Source organism: Fukomys damarensis, unplaced genomic scaffold (assembly GCF_012274545.1).
Source record: "Fukomys damarensis isolate Sample0158 unplaced genomic scaffold, DMR_v1.0_HiC HiC_scaffold_13, whole genome shotgun sequence".
Classification (NCBI taxonomy): Eukaryota; Metazoa; Chordata; class Mammalia; order Rodentia; family Bathyergidae; genus Fukomys; species Fukomys damarensis.
Window position 1 is genome coordinate 24,431,235 of NW_022900925.1, and position 14,129 is coordinate 24,445,363.

Here is a 14,129-nt window from a genome sequence, read left to right on the forward strand (position 1 = left end):
TTTTTTGTACCAGAGATCGAATTCAGGTCCTTGTGCTTGAGAGGCAGGCAGTGGAACCACTGCGCTAAATCCCTAAATCCCTGGCCACATGCACACACACACACACACACACACACACACACACACACTTACACACACAATTTTCTTTATCCATTTATCTGTTGATGGGCATATAGGTCACTTCCAAGATTTGGCTATTATAAGCTGTGCTGCTGTAAACATGGATATGCATGTATCACTATAATATGGTATCTTTAACTCTTTCAGAAAGACACCTAGAAGGGGAATACAATGGTCCCTCAATTTATAAACATTTTGTTTTATGATTTTGGGGAAGATGGCTGTGTTTGTCTTTCTGTGGGGAAGACAGCCACTGTAATGTCTGTAACCCAATGCAAAGTTTGAGAATGGAAGCAATATTTTGTGAACAGAATTGTTCATAAACACAGTTTGCAGACAGAAGCATTCACAAATCAAGGTATTACTGTACCTGGGTCAAATGAAATTTCTATTTTTAATCTTTTGAGGAACCCCCATACTGATTTCCATAATGGGCATACTAGTTTACATTCCTACCAACAATGTAGAAAGGTTCTTTTTCCCCACAGCCTCTCCAGCATTTGTTGTTTTTTGAATTCTGGATGATAGCTGTTCTTTCTGGAATAAGATGGAATATCAGTGTTGTTTGGATTTACATTTTCTAATGGACAAAGAAGCTAAACATTTTTCATGTACCTACTGGCCATTTGTACTTCTGAAAAGGGTCTGTTCATTTCAATTACCTATTTTTTTAATCAAGTTACATTTTGGAGAATTTTTTTAGTTCTTTGCATATTCTAGATATCAGCAGGTTTTTTATTTAGTAAAGAATATTTTCCTAATAGATATTTTCAGAAAGGACTTCTAGTACTCACATTTTTTTTTCCACATCATATTAAATAAGCTCTCATAGTTTTCTATTTCCTTCCTCTCTGTACAAACCAATACATTCAGGTTTCTCACAACAGTCTTCATTTTGAAATGGATCTTAAAGCCTATAACTGACATACACATACTAAACAATATACGATGTCAGAGTGGGGAGAGGAATATATGTAGGATGTGGCAGGCATGAACATATGAAGTTCATGCTCCTGTCAGTGCACTCTATTTGCAAAGATCACAATCTGAGATAAAGACCTCCACTGTGTTTCTAGAGGAAAAAACATTTAAAATGAAATCAGACTATTCTTTCAGCCTATACTCAGTAAAGACATTAATAACTACTAATGCCAAACTAAGAATATAAAGACCAAAAAGCATTTCAAAATAAAGACTGAAGCTTTATTCTAATGTTTTCATTTTCTTTTTTATGTTCTGTTTTTGTTTTTTGAGACAGGGACTCACCAGGCAGTTCAGGCTGTCCATAACTCGATATGTAGGCCAGGCTGGCCTCAAACTCGCAATGTTCCATCCTTCTGCCTCAGTCTCCGAGTGCTGGGATTATAGGCATGTGCCACCATGCCTGGCATAATGTTTTTTTAAACCACATTCAAAATTATCTACCTATATAAGCCTACCTGTGAGATCCTCAAAATCTCCTGCCTCCTTTTATTCCTTCAGAGACACCAAAGTCCATGTTTGCCACTTAATAAATTTTACATTGGAAAACATACTACTAAACTCTATGAATGGGAAAAAGAATAAGGAAGAATGATAGAGTAGATGATTTAAAAAGCTCATCTAACTACCAATATTCTGATAATAAGCAGTGACAGAATAGGATAGAGAAAAATATGAATCAAATTATTAGAACTTTAGTATTTTGATAAATGACAGTAAGTCTGTACACCAATTAAGTTTCCATAGGCAGAGACATTGGATTATTAGTTTTCTAATTCTGAAAAAAATTGTTTTACTTAATTTTTTAAAACTTTTATTTTTATTAGTATATATCTGCAGTATGTAATAATTACATTCATCATGGGTACTCAGTACATGCACATAACACATCTTAATTCTTTTTTCATCCCTTACACCTCCCCCTAGCTAGAATATTTTTTGGTTTTTTGAGACAGGGTCTCACTATGTAGTTGAGACTGACCTGGAACTCACTATATAGCCCAGGCTGGGCTTGAACTCACAACAATCCTCCTGCCTCAGTCTCCCAAGAGCTGGGATTACAGGCATGCGCCACTATGCCCAGCAGCTAAAATATTTAATAATGAGAATTTTTCTTTAACTCTTTATTTGAAACAATGGAAAAAGGGTGGGGAGAGATCTAGCTCAGTGGTTCCACCTGCCTGCCTCACAAGCGCAAGGGCCCGAGTTCAATGCCCGGTACGCCACCAAAAAAACCCAAAATTAAACAATGATAGATTACCTTGTAGCAATTCTGAATTCTAGTATTATTTATGAAGTGAAATATTTTGAATAATCAACACTTCTTACTGAAGGGTCTTTCACTATTTAATGGAGAAAGTGATCTAACTAAGGACAATATAAATTATGCAGTTTAGAGAATTCAGGCTTTAAGAGTTAGTCCTGAAGTTCAATCCAGGATCTACCCTGAGTGGGATATTTAGGTCACCTTCTCTCTCAGCACCAAGTTTCTTTGTCACAGGTAAAAATGGATGTGCTATCACTTTCCTTACAGAGATAGCATGAGAATTAAGTGAGCTATGAAGTGCTTGACACATACAGGTGCCCCTGTGCCCAGTACCTTTCTTAAAGGCAAGAGATTTATGTGGAAGTGTTTGCACACAGCCCATCTTGTAGCAAATAACACACAAGTTTTAATTCTTTCCCTTCAAACCTTTCAGCTGAAACATTTCATTCCTGGCCCAAAGTCACACAGAGTCTGATGGAGTTGAACTTCTCATAGAAACGCAGATAAACAGGAGTCTAACTCACGTATTTGACGTATTCTTTCCATTGTTGCCACCACTGCATGGAGATGATAAACCAATTGTGTCCTGGCTGCAGACCATACCTGCTTTCTCGTTCTAACCACCCTCTGTGCATACAAAAGAAATTCAATACATGAAATGAAGTCGTGTGAAACAGGCCAAGAGCCACAACTTATCATTGAAATTTTAGAAAGGGCTGGGAGTGGTGATGAAAGCCTTAGAGGCTGAGGCAGGAGAATCACAAGTTCAAGCCCTTTATTTTATTTATTTTGGGTCTTTGACGGGGGTCTCACTACGTAGGTCAGGCTGGCCTCAAACTTGTGGTGGTCCTCCTGCCTCAGCCTCTTCAGTACTGGGATTGCAGTTGTGTGCCACCACCCTCAGCTATCAAATCCTTTATTGTAAATCATATAATTTGTGGTATTTAGTACAATGAAAATGCTGTGTAACCATATCCTTTGTTAAATTCTAAAAATGTTCATATAGTCTAAATGAAAAAGTCATCCAATAAATAGCCATTCCCTATTATTCACTTCCACCAAGGCCTTAACACCTACTAATCAGTTTTCTATACCTACGGAATTACCTATTTTGGCTATTTCATATGAATGGAATACACTACATGACCTTTATGTCTATCTTCTTTATTTTTAAAATTTTTACATGTTTAATTGGATAGTGTAAAACAAAATGAAGGGGAAAAAAGGACAAACTGTCACTGTCATTTTTTTTGCAGGGAGGAAAAAGTAACGAATTAACAGGTAAACATTCTAAGGCCATCCCAAAGTAGCTAGGCTACAGGTTAAGATTCAAATACTAAAATTATTATCTCACTTAATCTACAAAGGAAAAAGAGTGCAAAGTTCATCCTAGCTAATATAAGAATTTTTCACATGAAATATATCATAATTTGTTTTTCAGAAAGGGATACTGGCAACTTTTAGAAGAATTTTCCACTATGCAATGACTAGAAAATCGCAACTATAAGCAGCTATGTTATGGTTCAGTAAGTATCAGTAAACTGTTTTGGGCTAGTGTACATTTCAGTGTAATACAGAACTATATTCTGGGCTTTAGAAAGGCAGCAATAATTACATTTTGGCTTTTATTCTAGATGCTTATCATAGTTATGGTAACAGTCAGGCACATTAAGTGAAGGTAGCTAAAATTTATACACAATCATCATCTCTTACAACCTGCATGCACTGTATAATTCTTATATGAAATGAAACCAGTGTAACTTAATTGGTGCTTTACACATAGAGAACTTAAGGCAGTCATACTAAATATACTATGGTGAAGTGTTAAAAATGCAATGATACCATGGAACTAAGTATGAACAGCACTATGCTTTACCTAAGAGAAATATGACTGGTTCTCATGCAAAGCTAAGCCTGCATCTATCATCCTAATCACAATTTATAAAAGCATCAGGTTTCTAGTAGAGAGACTATCCTAGGAAAGTCAGTAAGTCTGAAAGTTTCACATGTGTAAAACCAAGTTAATGCTACAATTGTCTTGAAATCTGAAGAAGGTATCAGATGAAACTGTTAAGATTCCCAGCCATGATGCAAGATGGAAAGGTCCTCATGCAGCGTATGTTCCCTGGCTCTAGGAAAGCTCCTAGAAGAACGCAGAAGTTGCCAAAGAAGGGAACTGGGGTTCAGCTGTGTTTCTGTTGTACTAAGACTTTTAAACCTCAGGAGTGGTGTGATCTATCAGGCTTTTCATAATGCTTGGTGCCATCCATTCAATAATATGTTCAAAGATAAAAGCAGGCATGATTGTTATGGTAACTACAGTCCCAGATGTTGAAAATATATCAGCTATTTGAGAATCCTTCAATCCAATGACATTCTGTCTGCTGATTTCACAGATGTTATGTTAAGTGAGAGCACCATTTCAGGAAGCAGAACTATCTTTTATCATAGATGCTATTTTTCCTTTTTTTCTGGTATCAGGGATCGAACTTGGGTCCTTGTTCTTGCGAGGCAGGCAGTGGAACCACTGAGCTAAATCTCCAGCCCTATTTTTCCATTTTTAAAGATAAAACCAACATGTCCAGTACTATCCTTGTGCATAAATGCCCGCTTAAAGGGCCTGTCATGAATGGTTATAGTAATCTTCTCTCCAAAAGCTTGTTTGAGCACCTTGTGTGCTTTATCAGAACTTCAGCCTGCACAGTTCTCACCATTGAGCTGGAGCACTTGATCCCCAAATCTCAGACCAACCAATGAAGCTGGAGAATTGGCCTGGACTAGCTGAACAAATATACCATTATCTACTGATTTAAGCCTAAGCCCAATTTCCCCATCTTGATCCTTACCCAAAATGACTTCGTGAATCCCTTGTTTAATATCTGCTCTACGAATTCCAACATCATTGCCTGTTACCGGGGCCACCATGTAGTTTATACTGGAAGGTCTTGCTACCAATTGCCCCTGAATTGGTGTTCCAGGGGCCACAGCATGTACATCGTCATTTAAACTCAGGCCCATGTATTGAGAAAGCTCCGGATACAGTTTGGGATAGAGATTTCCATCTTGTGAAATGGGGGCAGAAGCTTCTGACAAAATTGCTGGGTTGGCAGGGTTTGAAGAAAAGGCAGTTTGAGCCTGAATTACTCTGTATACTTTCAAATCTTAGCCAGGCGTGGTGGTGCACACCTGTAATCCCAGCACTTGGGAGGCTAAGGCAGGACATCACGCTGAGTTCGAGAGCAGCCTGGGCTATATAGTAAGTTCCAGGTCAGTCTCAACTACATAGTGAGACCCTGTCTCAAAAAACAACAACAACAAAAAACCAACCAACCAAACAAACAAACAAAAAAATCAAATCTTCAAGCAACTGATAAGACATTTCTGCAAGATTTTCCCACACCACAGGATCCCACGCCAATGCTGGTCTGCCTCCCACCTGTGCAGTCCCGGGTATGGGGTCAGCTGATCAGTCTCATGGTCACAGGAGGCAGGCATAGGGCCTGCAGATGGTGGTGGAGCTGTTCCCAAGCTCGGGCAATGTCCAGCTGCCCACATTGTGGGGTTGTCCCTCTATCTTCTTTCATTTAGCATATTTGTGAGGCTCATTCACATTACAGCACGTACCACTACTCTAGTCCTTTTACTGGCTGAATAATAATCTCTGGTATATGTATACTACTTCTTGTTTATCCATTCTTCCACAAATGAATATACAGATTGTTTCTACTTTTTTGGTTACTGTGAGTAGTGGTGCTAGAAACATGTGCCAGTATTTGGGTATCTAGTTTCATTTCTTTTGGGTTGTACTTAGAGGTGGAACTGTTGGGTTACTTAGAAATCCTATGTTGAAGAAATACCACGTTTTCCACAATGTCTGTACGATTTTATGTTTCCACCCAGGGTTCCAACTGTTCCACATTGCATTTTTTATATTATAACCATCCCAGAGGGTAAGAAGTAAAGTTTCATTGTGGTTTTGATTTGTATTTCCCTGGTAACTAGTTATACTGTACATCTTTTTAAGGTGCTTGCTAAATCATCCAAACATCTTCCACAGAGAAACTGACATTCAATTCCATTTTCATGCTTCCATTTTTTTAATTAGGTTGCATTCCGATTGCACTAAGTTTAGATATTATGGTTACTAGAATGTTACCACATATGATTTGCAAATTTTGTCTCTCATTCTGTAAGTTATCTTTTTAAATTGTTAGATTATTTTTTAATATCCAAGTTTACAATTTTTTCCCTTTTATTTTGTACTGAGGAATGAAACCAAGAGCACTCCACCACTGAATTATATCCTCAGCCCTATCCACCTCCCCTTGAGGTAGCAAGGATTGCACTCAGGATCTTGTGACTGCGAGGCAGGAGTGATGAGGCCTTTTTATTTTTAGAGACACAGTCTCCCCTAAACTGCCCAGGTTGGCCTCAAACTCAAAATCAGGCTTGCACTACCATGCCTGGCTCAAAAGTTTTCAATTTTGCTGGGGATTTAGCTCAGGGGCACTGTGCCTGCATTGTAAGCACAGGGTTCGGAGTTTGATCCCAGGTACCCACCCTCAAAAAGTTTTTAATTTTGATGAGGCCCAATTTATATTTTTCTTTAGTTGTTCATTCTTTTTGGTGTCATAGCTAAGAATCCACTGCAGAGTCCAAATTGTTCTGAAGGATGTTGTGTTGGATAGAGAGCTCTTAGGAGTTTTGTTTTGTTTTTTCCTTTTAGCTCTTTAGTAAAAATATCCCTCTCAATTCTGAATTTCATGCTTTTTAATGCGATAAATACAGAGAAATTTCTCATATGTGATAAATATATTCTTTCTCGCTACTTTCAAAATTCTGTCTTTTGACAATTTCATTATGTGTCTCAGTGTGCACCTCTTTCAGTTTATCTTTCTTGAAATTGGGTAAGATTTCTGAATGTGTACATTAATGTCTTTTATCAAATTTGGGACATTTTAAGCAATTATTTCCTCAAATATTCTACCCCCTTTTCTTTCTTCTCTCTGAGATTTTTATGTTGATACTGTAAATAGCTACACTGAAGTCTTTGGGTGCTATGCTCAACACTTGGGACCATTCTACTAATGCTCCCACTCACCTCCCATATATGAGTCACATTTTCCTGTTCCATTCCATGCCTCATAATTTTTTTCCTGTTGAAAACTGACCAAATTTGATAATATATTTCACCAACTCTGAATTCAGACTTACTGGGGTTTGAACCCAGGGCCTTTGTATTGCGTTACATTTTTATTTTGAGACAGTGCCTCACTAAGTCTCTAAATTGTTCAGTCTGAGCTTGAACTTGTGATTCTACTGCCTTCCAGAATGCATGGATTATAGGTATGAGCCACCATCCCTTGTTCTTTCTGGACTAATTCTATAGTGTTTTCTAGCATAGTGTCTTACAGTGTAAACCTGCTCAATTTCTTCTCAATTTTCTTTTACTTAATTTTTGTTTTTATTTTTAGGCCTACCTAGCTTTATTGGAGTGAACCTAACAATGTAATCAGCTAATGACTGGACAACATTGTGCCAGAACACATTAAGCTAGTTACACTTGCTATTCTACTTCAAATCTGTCCTACCTTCAAAGAACTATGATGCTGACTTGTTGGATGGGAAGGAATAGAAGTAGCTCCAGGATACATCACCACAGACCTCCTATTCTGACCAAGGTTTAGATTTTCTCAAATGTATCTCAATTTGCTTTATTTCTTTGGTTAGTTTAGAGCCCTGAAACAGTTGTTTAATAATTTTATATAGGGTAAACTGAAGAAAGTGAAACTAAAGTAATACAATGTAAAAATACTAAATATGTAGGTATAAAAATATATACTTATACACACACATATACATATACATATACATATATAGACAGCTGTACAGTTGATTTTTAGGAAAAGCACAGTAAGCTCCTTTTTTGGCCATTCTAGAATTCATGACACTAACACCCCACTACACTGCAAGATTGAGCCTCAGGCCCTTTGCAACAGTTCCAGCCCTCTTTAATTTTTTAAAATTTTGAGATAGGACCTCACTTGCTAAACTGTGAGCCTCCTGCTTCAGCCTCCCAGAGTGCTGTAATTATAAGTATATGCTATCCACACCTAGTTTATATTAGTTTTTTTTTTTTTTTTTTTTTTTTTTTTTTTTTTTTTTTTTTTTGGGGATTGAACTTGGGTCCTTGCACTTGCAAGGCAGGCCACCCAACCACTGAGCTAAATCCCTGGCCCTAGTTTATATTAGTTTTTATATTTGTTTTTATTAAATTTATATTTGTTTTTTTTAGACAAAGTGCTCACTTTAAGTTAGAGACAAATATTTGTTTTAGGCCACAGCACAAAACAAACCTGACTCATCTTTAAAAATCATCACAGGCAAAGAATTCTTGTAAATAAAAATGGAAGCAAACAAGACTAAAAATACAAAACAAAACAAAACAATAACCCAAAAATGAAATGAACCAATCAAAACTGATTCTAAATGGCACTAAAGTACATTCTCAGACATGCTTAATTTTAAAAAATTTTAGACAGCTTCTTAGTTAGTTGCCCGGTCTCAAAGTCGTGATCTTCTGGTCTCACTCAGCCTTCCAAGCAATTGGGATTAATTATTAATGCTTTTAATAATGGGGTCCTAGATTTGATTTTATAACTTCCAGGTAAATTTAGATTTCCTCAATTTCTCTGACTCAGTTTTTGCTTTTATAAAATGAGGGGACACTAGTTTCATGCAAGTATCCTGGGGACTAAGAGAGATAATACAAATAGAAGCATTTGGCAACAAGTAAATTTCTGTGAAAATATAAGTTTATTGTGATTTTTAAAAATAGGAAGCTATTAGTAGTTATAAATAAGCCAAGAAATTAAATATAGTCTACATAGCATTCTATCTCTAAACTAAGTCATACTGACTTCATAATACTTTATCATGGTACAAAATTTGATTGTCGTATTGTGAAGGGGAAAAAGTCACTGTAGCTACATAAAAGCCTTTAAGTATTTCTTTACAATGTCTTATTTATACACACCCATGCACTCAAATATTCTTTTTGATATGTAAAAATTACAGATAAGTCAAAATTGTCAATAACAACTGAAAATTATAAACTTTCTCCGGAGTATCAAAATTAAAGAACTTTTGGTATCTTTTTTTTTTTTTTGGATACAGGGTCTCATTGTACAGTCCAGGCTGGCCCTGAACTCAACTATGTAGCCCAGGCTAGCCTTGAACTTTTGATTCTTCTGCCTCAGCCTTCACAGTACCAGGATTATAAGCATGCACCACGGCACCCAGTTCTTACTTTATCTTCTTTAAGAAATAACTATTTTAAAATCCAGTTAAAACTTGTGAAAATATATTTGCCATGTAACTAATTTAGGCTTTAACTAACATTGCCTAATTGAATATTAACTATATGATTTTGGTCTCAGGTATTTCAAATAATTATTTCAGTTAAAATGCCCTGCACGGGGGCCGGGGATCGAGCTCAGAGGTTCTGGTGCCTGCCTCGCAAGCGCAAGGGCCCAAGTTTTATCCCTGGTACCAAAAAAAAAAAAAAAAAGCCCTGCTCATCTAGAAATATCAAGGTAGGAGAAACTATTGAGATGTTTGAAGGCAAAATATTTTATACTTTTTTTATGTGTAGGACAAATTGAACCCAGAGAGCACTGAGGTATATCCTCAGCCCTCTGCTGAGATGGGATCTTGATAACATGTCCAGGGTGGCCTCAAATTTGCAACCCTCCTGCCAGTAGCAGAGATAACAGGCATGTGCCCACCCACCTTAACTGTATGCATAATTCTTTGTTATTTGTTTGAGATAGGATCTGGCAAAGTAGTCTAGACTGGCTTTGAACTCACTTGCACCAATCCTTCTGTCTCAGCACTCTGAGTGCTAGGATTACAGGAATATACCACCATACCTGGCTCTATATGCATAAAGGATAAGCTGACCAGATACATACTGAGCATTTATTTTAAAAGCAAAGATTAGGAGAGAGACTGTTCTATTTCTGAGACTTTCTATATAAATGTGTAGCATGATGGTAACAAAACTAGAAAACAGTGAAAGATACTCAAAGTAATAAACAGAATTACAGCAATAAAAACATATAGGCTTTTTAAAGTAACCAGGATACTTCACTTAAGTAATATAACCTAAATAAATCTTTAGGTAAATATATATAGACTTTATTACTCAATTATTCCAGTATGCTTACATTAACGAAAACAAAGATAATAGGATAAACAGGGCTACCAGCCAATAATTTAAAATCATATTAGGCTTTTACTGATATATAAAAATACCATTTTATTTGATCTTGAATAAATAGGAACAGAAAATAAACAGAATTCCAGAATATTCTCATTTTTGGTAAAATTTTACAAATATCACTGTGGGCATGCATGTAAGTAGGTATGTGAATACAAAAAATGTAAGTACCAGTTATTTATAAATACAGAGGTGATGGGCATTTTTTGCTCAGTTCTATTTTGTGACTTTTCTACATGAAAGATGAAAAATGGCTTTCTATAAACTGTCTTTTTAATTTAAAAAATTTAGTATTCATGCAATTTTAATGTAAAGTTCTGTTTGCCCCTTACTGCCCCTGTGATGGGGATTTAACCCAGGGCCTTACACAAACTAAGCAAGTGTTCTATCACAGAGGTATATCCCTAGCCCCAGCACAATTTTAATATTATTTGAATGTGACTTTTAAATTAATCCAGTCCCCTGGCTAGGAAGGGGTGTTTATATTTCAGGTATTAGAAATTTCAACTATATAATGAAATAATATACAGCCTGAAGCTACAAATTTACCTAATAATCTGTCCTTCTTCTTCTGGAGTAGCTGGTCTTAAGCCCAGAACTATGTGACATACCTATAAGGAAGGAAAAATAGAAAGACAAATAAAACTTTATTGACTGGTGACAATGACTTGACTACATATTTTATATTCCATGCATGAAATCCATTTTTTAGATTGGAATTTGAATTAGCAGTAGATTTACTGACAAATTATCAATCATTCACGCAAGTTTTAACTTCACTCATGTCTAGGGAAAAAAGTTATTTTTTTGTTTGTTTGTTTGTTTGTTTTTTGGTACCAGGGATTGAACTCGGGTCCTTGCGCTTGCAAGGCAGGCCACCAAACCACTGAGCTAAATCCCTGGCCCCAAAAAAGTTATTTTTGATACAGGGGATTGAACCCAGGGAGTGCATCCCTACAATCCCCAGCCATTTTTATTCTGAGATAGTATCTTGCTAAATTGCCCACGTTGGCTCTGAACTTGTGATCATCCTGTCTCAGCCTCTTTGTGGCTGGGATTACTGTAGGCATGGGATTACTGTAGGCACTGTTAGGCGTTGATTAATTTTTGTTTTATTTTAAAAATGGAGGCTAACTTTCAAATCTTTAAGTGGGGAGGCAGAAGGGAAAGATGAGAAGCGAAGAGAAGAGGGAGAAAAAGGAAAGAGGAGGAGAAAAGAAACAAGCAAGTACTTTTCAGAATACATCACTAATGCTACAATTTTTGTAGTGCTGGGGCCTCACGCATGCAAAGTGAGCATTCTACCACTGAGCTATATCCCCAGTCCCAATACTGTGTATTTTGGTAGAATGTTCTCACAGAATATGTTTTTGTTGTTTTAATACTACTGGATGGATGCTTGTGCCACAATTTACCCAACTATTGCTAATAGGTACTTAGGTCGTTTTATTTCAGGCTGCAACAGAATGCATACAAAAACATATGTCTTTTGGTGGGCAGTGAACAAGTTTCTATAGGATATACACAAGGGTATATGTGACTTGCTGAATCACAGGGGGTATACATACATCTAAGTTTCATAAATACTATCAATTTCCAAAGTAACCATACCAATTTATATTCCCATCAGCAATGTGTCAAGAGTTTCACTTGCTTGATATCATCAGTTAATAGTTTGTATCACTTAAAAAATAATGATTCTTGTGGGTATTTAATACATTACAAGTATGGTTTTAATATGTATTTTCATGGTAACTAAAGAAGTTAGCCAGCCAGGCACGGTAGCACACAGCCATCTACTCAGGAGCCTAAGGCAGGAAGACCACAAATTTAGGGCCAACTTAGGCAAATCAGTGAAACCCTGTCTCAAAATAAAAATTAAAAAAATAAAAAGGGAGGTAGTTCAGTGGTAGAGCACTCCAAGGTTTAATCTGAGTGATGCAAGAAAAAAAGTAATTTTTCATAAATTTATTAGGTAGTTGGATGTTCTCTTTTGTATAGTACTTATTCAAGTTTTTTTGTATATTTTTATATTTGTGTTTTTCTTGCTGACTTATGTTCTTTGTATGCCCTTTATATATTTTTTGTTGGATTATAAGTATCGCAAAAACTTTCCACTTATCTTTTGCATTCTCTTAATGGTACTGCATGCTAACAAAAGTTCTTCATTCCATTGAAGTTCAACATAATGCTTCTTTCCTTTATATGATCATCTTAAGAACTCTTTGCCAGTTCAAAATTAAAATATATTCTCAGGCCGGGGATTTAGTTCAGTGGTTCTGCTGCCTGCCTCACAAGCTCAAGGACCTGAGTTCAATCCCCGGTACCAAAACCATATATAAATAAAAAAAATAAAATATATTCTTGTAATGTATTTTAACCTATCTGAAATTACTTTTATGTATTACATGAGGCAGGAATAATGTACTTTTCCCCTATATTCATTTAAAAGATTTTATCTTCCCTTCTGCATTGTAATGCTATTTTTCTATAAATATTGTGACCAAAAATGTCTAGTCTAGGTCTATTGAAGGACTCAAGACTGTTCCACTGATATAGCTGCCTGATTTTAAGCCAATAATATCACATTGTCTTAATTACTTAATCACATTGTCTTAATTTGTTTTATAAAGTCCTAATATCTGATAATATAAGTTCTCAAACCTTGTCATTTAATATTATCTTAGCTAAAACAACAATAAATCTATAATCAATTTAAAGGGAACTGACATCTTTACAATATTGAGTCTTCCAACCTATAATGTGGATTATTCCTGTGTATCATTTTCTGTTGCTACTGTAAAAAAAAAAAAAGACCATAAGTTTAGTGGCTTAAAAAACATTAATAACAAGAGCCTCACTAGGCTAAAATCAAGACATCAGCAGGGCTGCATTCTTTTCTAGAGGCTTTAAGAATAAAATCTTTTGACTTATCCAGCTTCCTGTGGCCATACATTCTTTTGCTTATGCCCCTTTATTCTATCATCAAACTCAGCATTTTATGACCCTTCTGCTAATGCGGTCTCTCTCCTTCAGAAAAAAAAAAGTTCTATACTTTTAAGGATGCATGGTGGATTCTATTTAGACCTCTCCGAATAACCAATCACTGAGTCTCTAACTTGATGTAACTACATAGCCATTTTGACAAATAATATAATATATTCACAAGTTCTGGGGATTAAGGCCTGGATAACTGGGGGATAAAAAGAACATTACTCTGCCCAGCATACTTTTTTTTTTTTTTGTACAAGAGAAGGTCTCATGATATTGTTCCAGCTGGCCCTGATCATATGAGTTCAAGAGATGCACTTGGGCCAGGGATTTAGCTCAGTGGCACTGCACCTGCTTTGCAAGCTCAAGGTCCTGAGTTCAATTCCTGATATGGTGGGGGGAACACACCGCCTCAGCCTCTCAAGTAGCTGGGAATACAGGTGTGTACCACTGCACACAGACAGTGTACCATAAACAGTTGATATTTTT

General features: G+C 36.3%; 2 protein-coding genes across 4 annotated transcripts in view; both read right to left on the minus strand.

Annotated features, from left to right (window-relative positions):
• The window catches only part of Usp32 (ubiquitin specific peptidase 32), a 128,568-nt gene that overhangs the window by 48,794 nt on the left and 65,645 nt on the right, over positions 1 to 14,129 (minus strand). For all 3 annotated transcript variants that reach the window (XM_010626764.3, XM_010626765.3, XM_010626763.3), the window contains exons 10-11: positions 11,199 to 11,260; positions 2,893 to 2,995 (exon numbers count right to left, since the gene is read on the minus strand). In XM_010626764.3, the coding sequence (XP_010625066.1) occupies positions 2,893 to 2,995; positions 11,199 to 11,260 (165 nt within the window). The remainder of the gene's footprint in view (positions 1 to 2,892; positions 2,996 to 11,198; positions 11,261 to 14,129) is intronic.
• Positions 3,719 to 5,923, minus strand: LOC104864073 (syntenin-1-like). Its single transcript, XM_010626837.1, is given in 3 exon segments — positions 3,719 to 3,727; positions 4,946 to 5,529; positions 5,782 to 5,923. Coding segments are annotated over 3 exon segments (735 nt in total).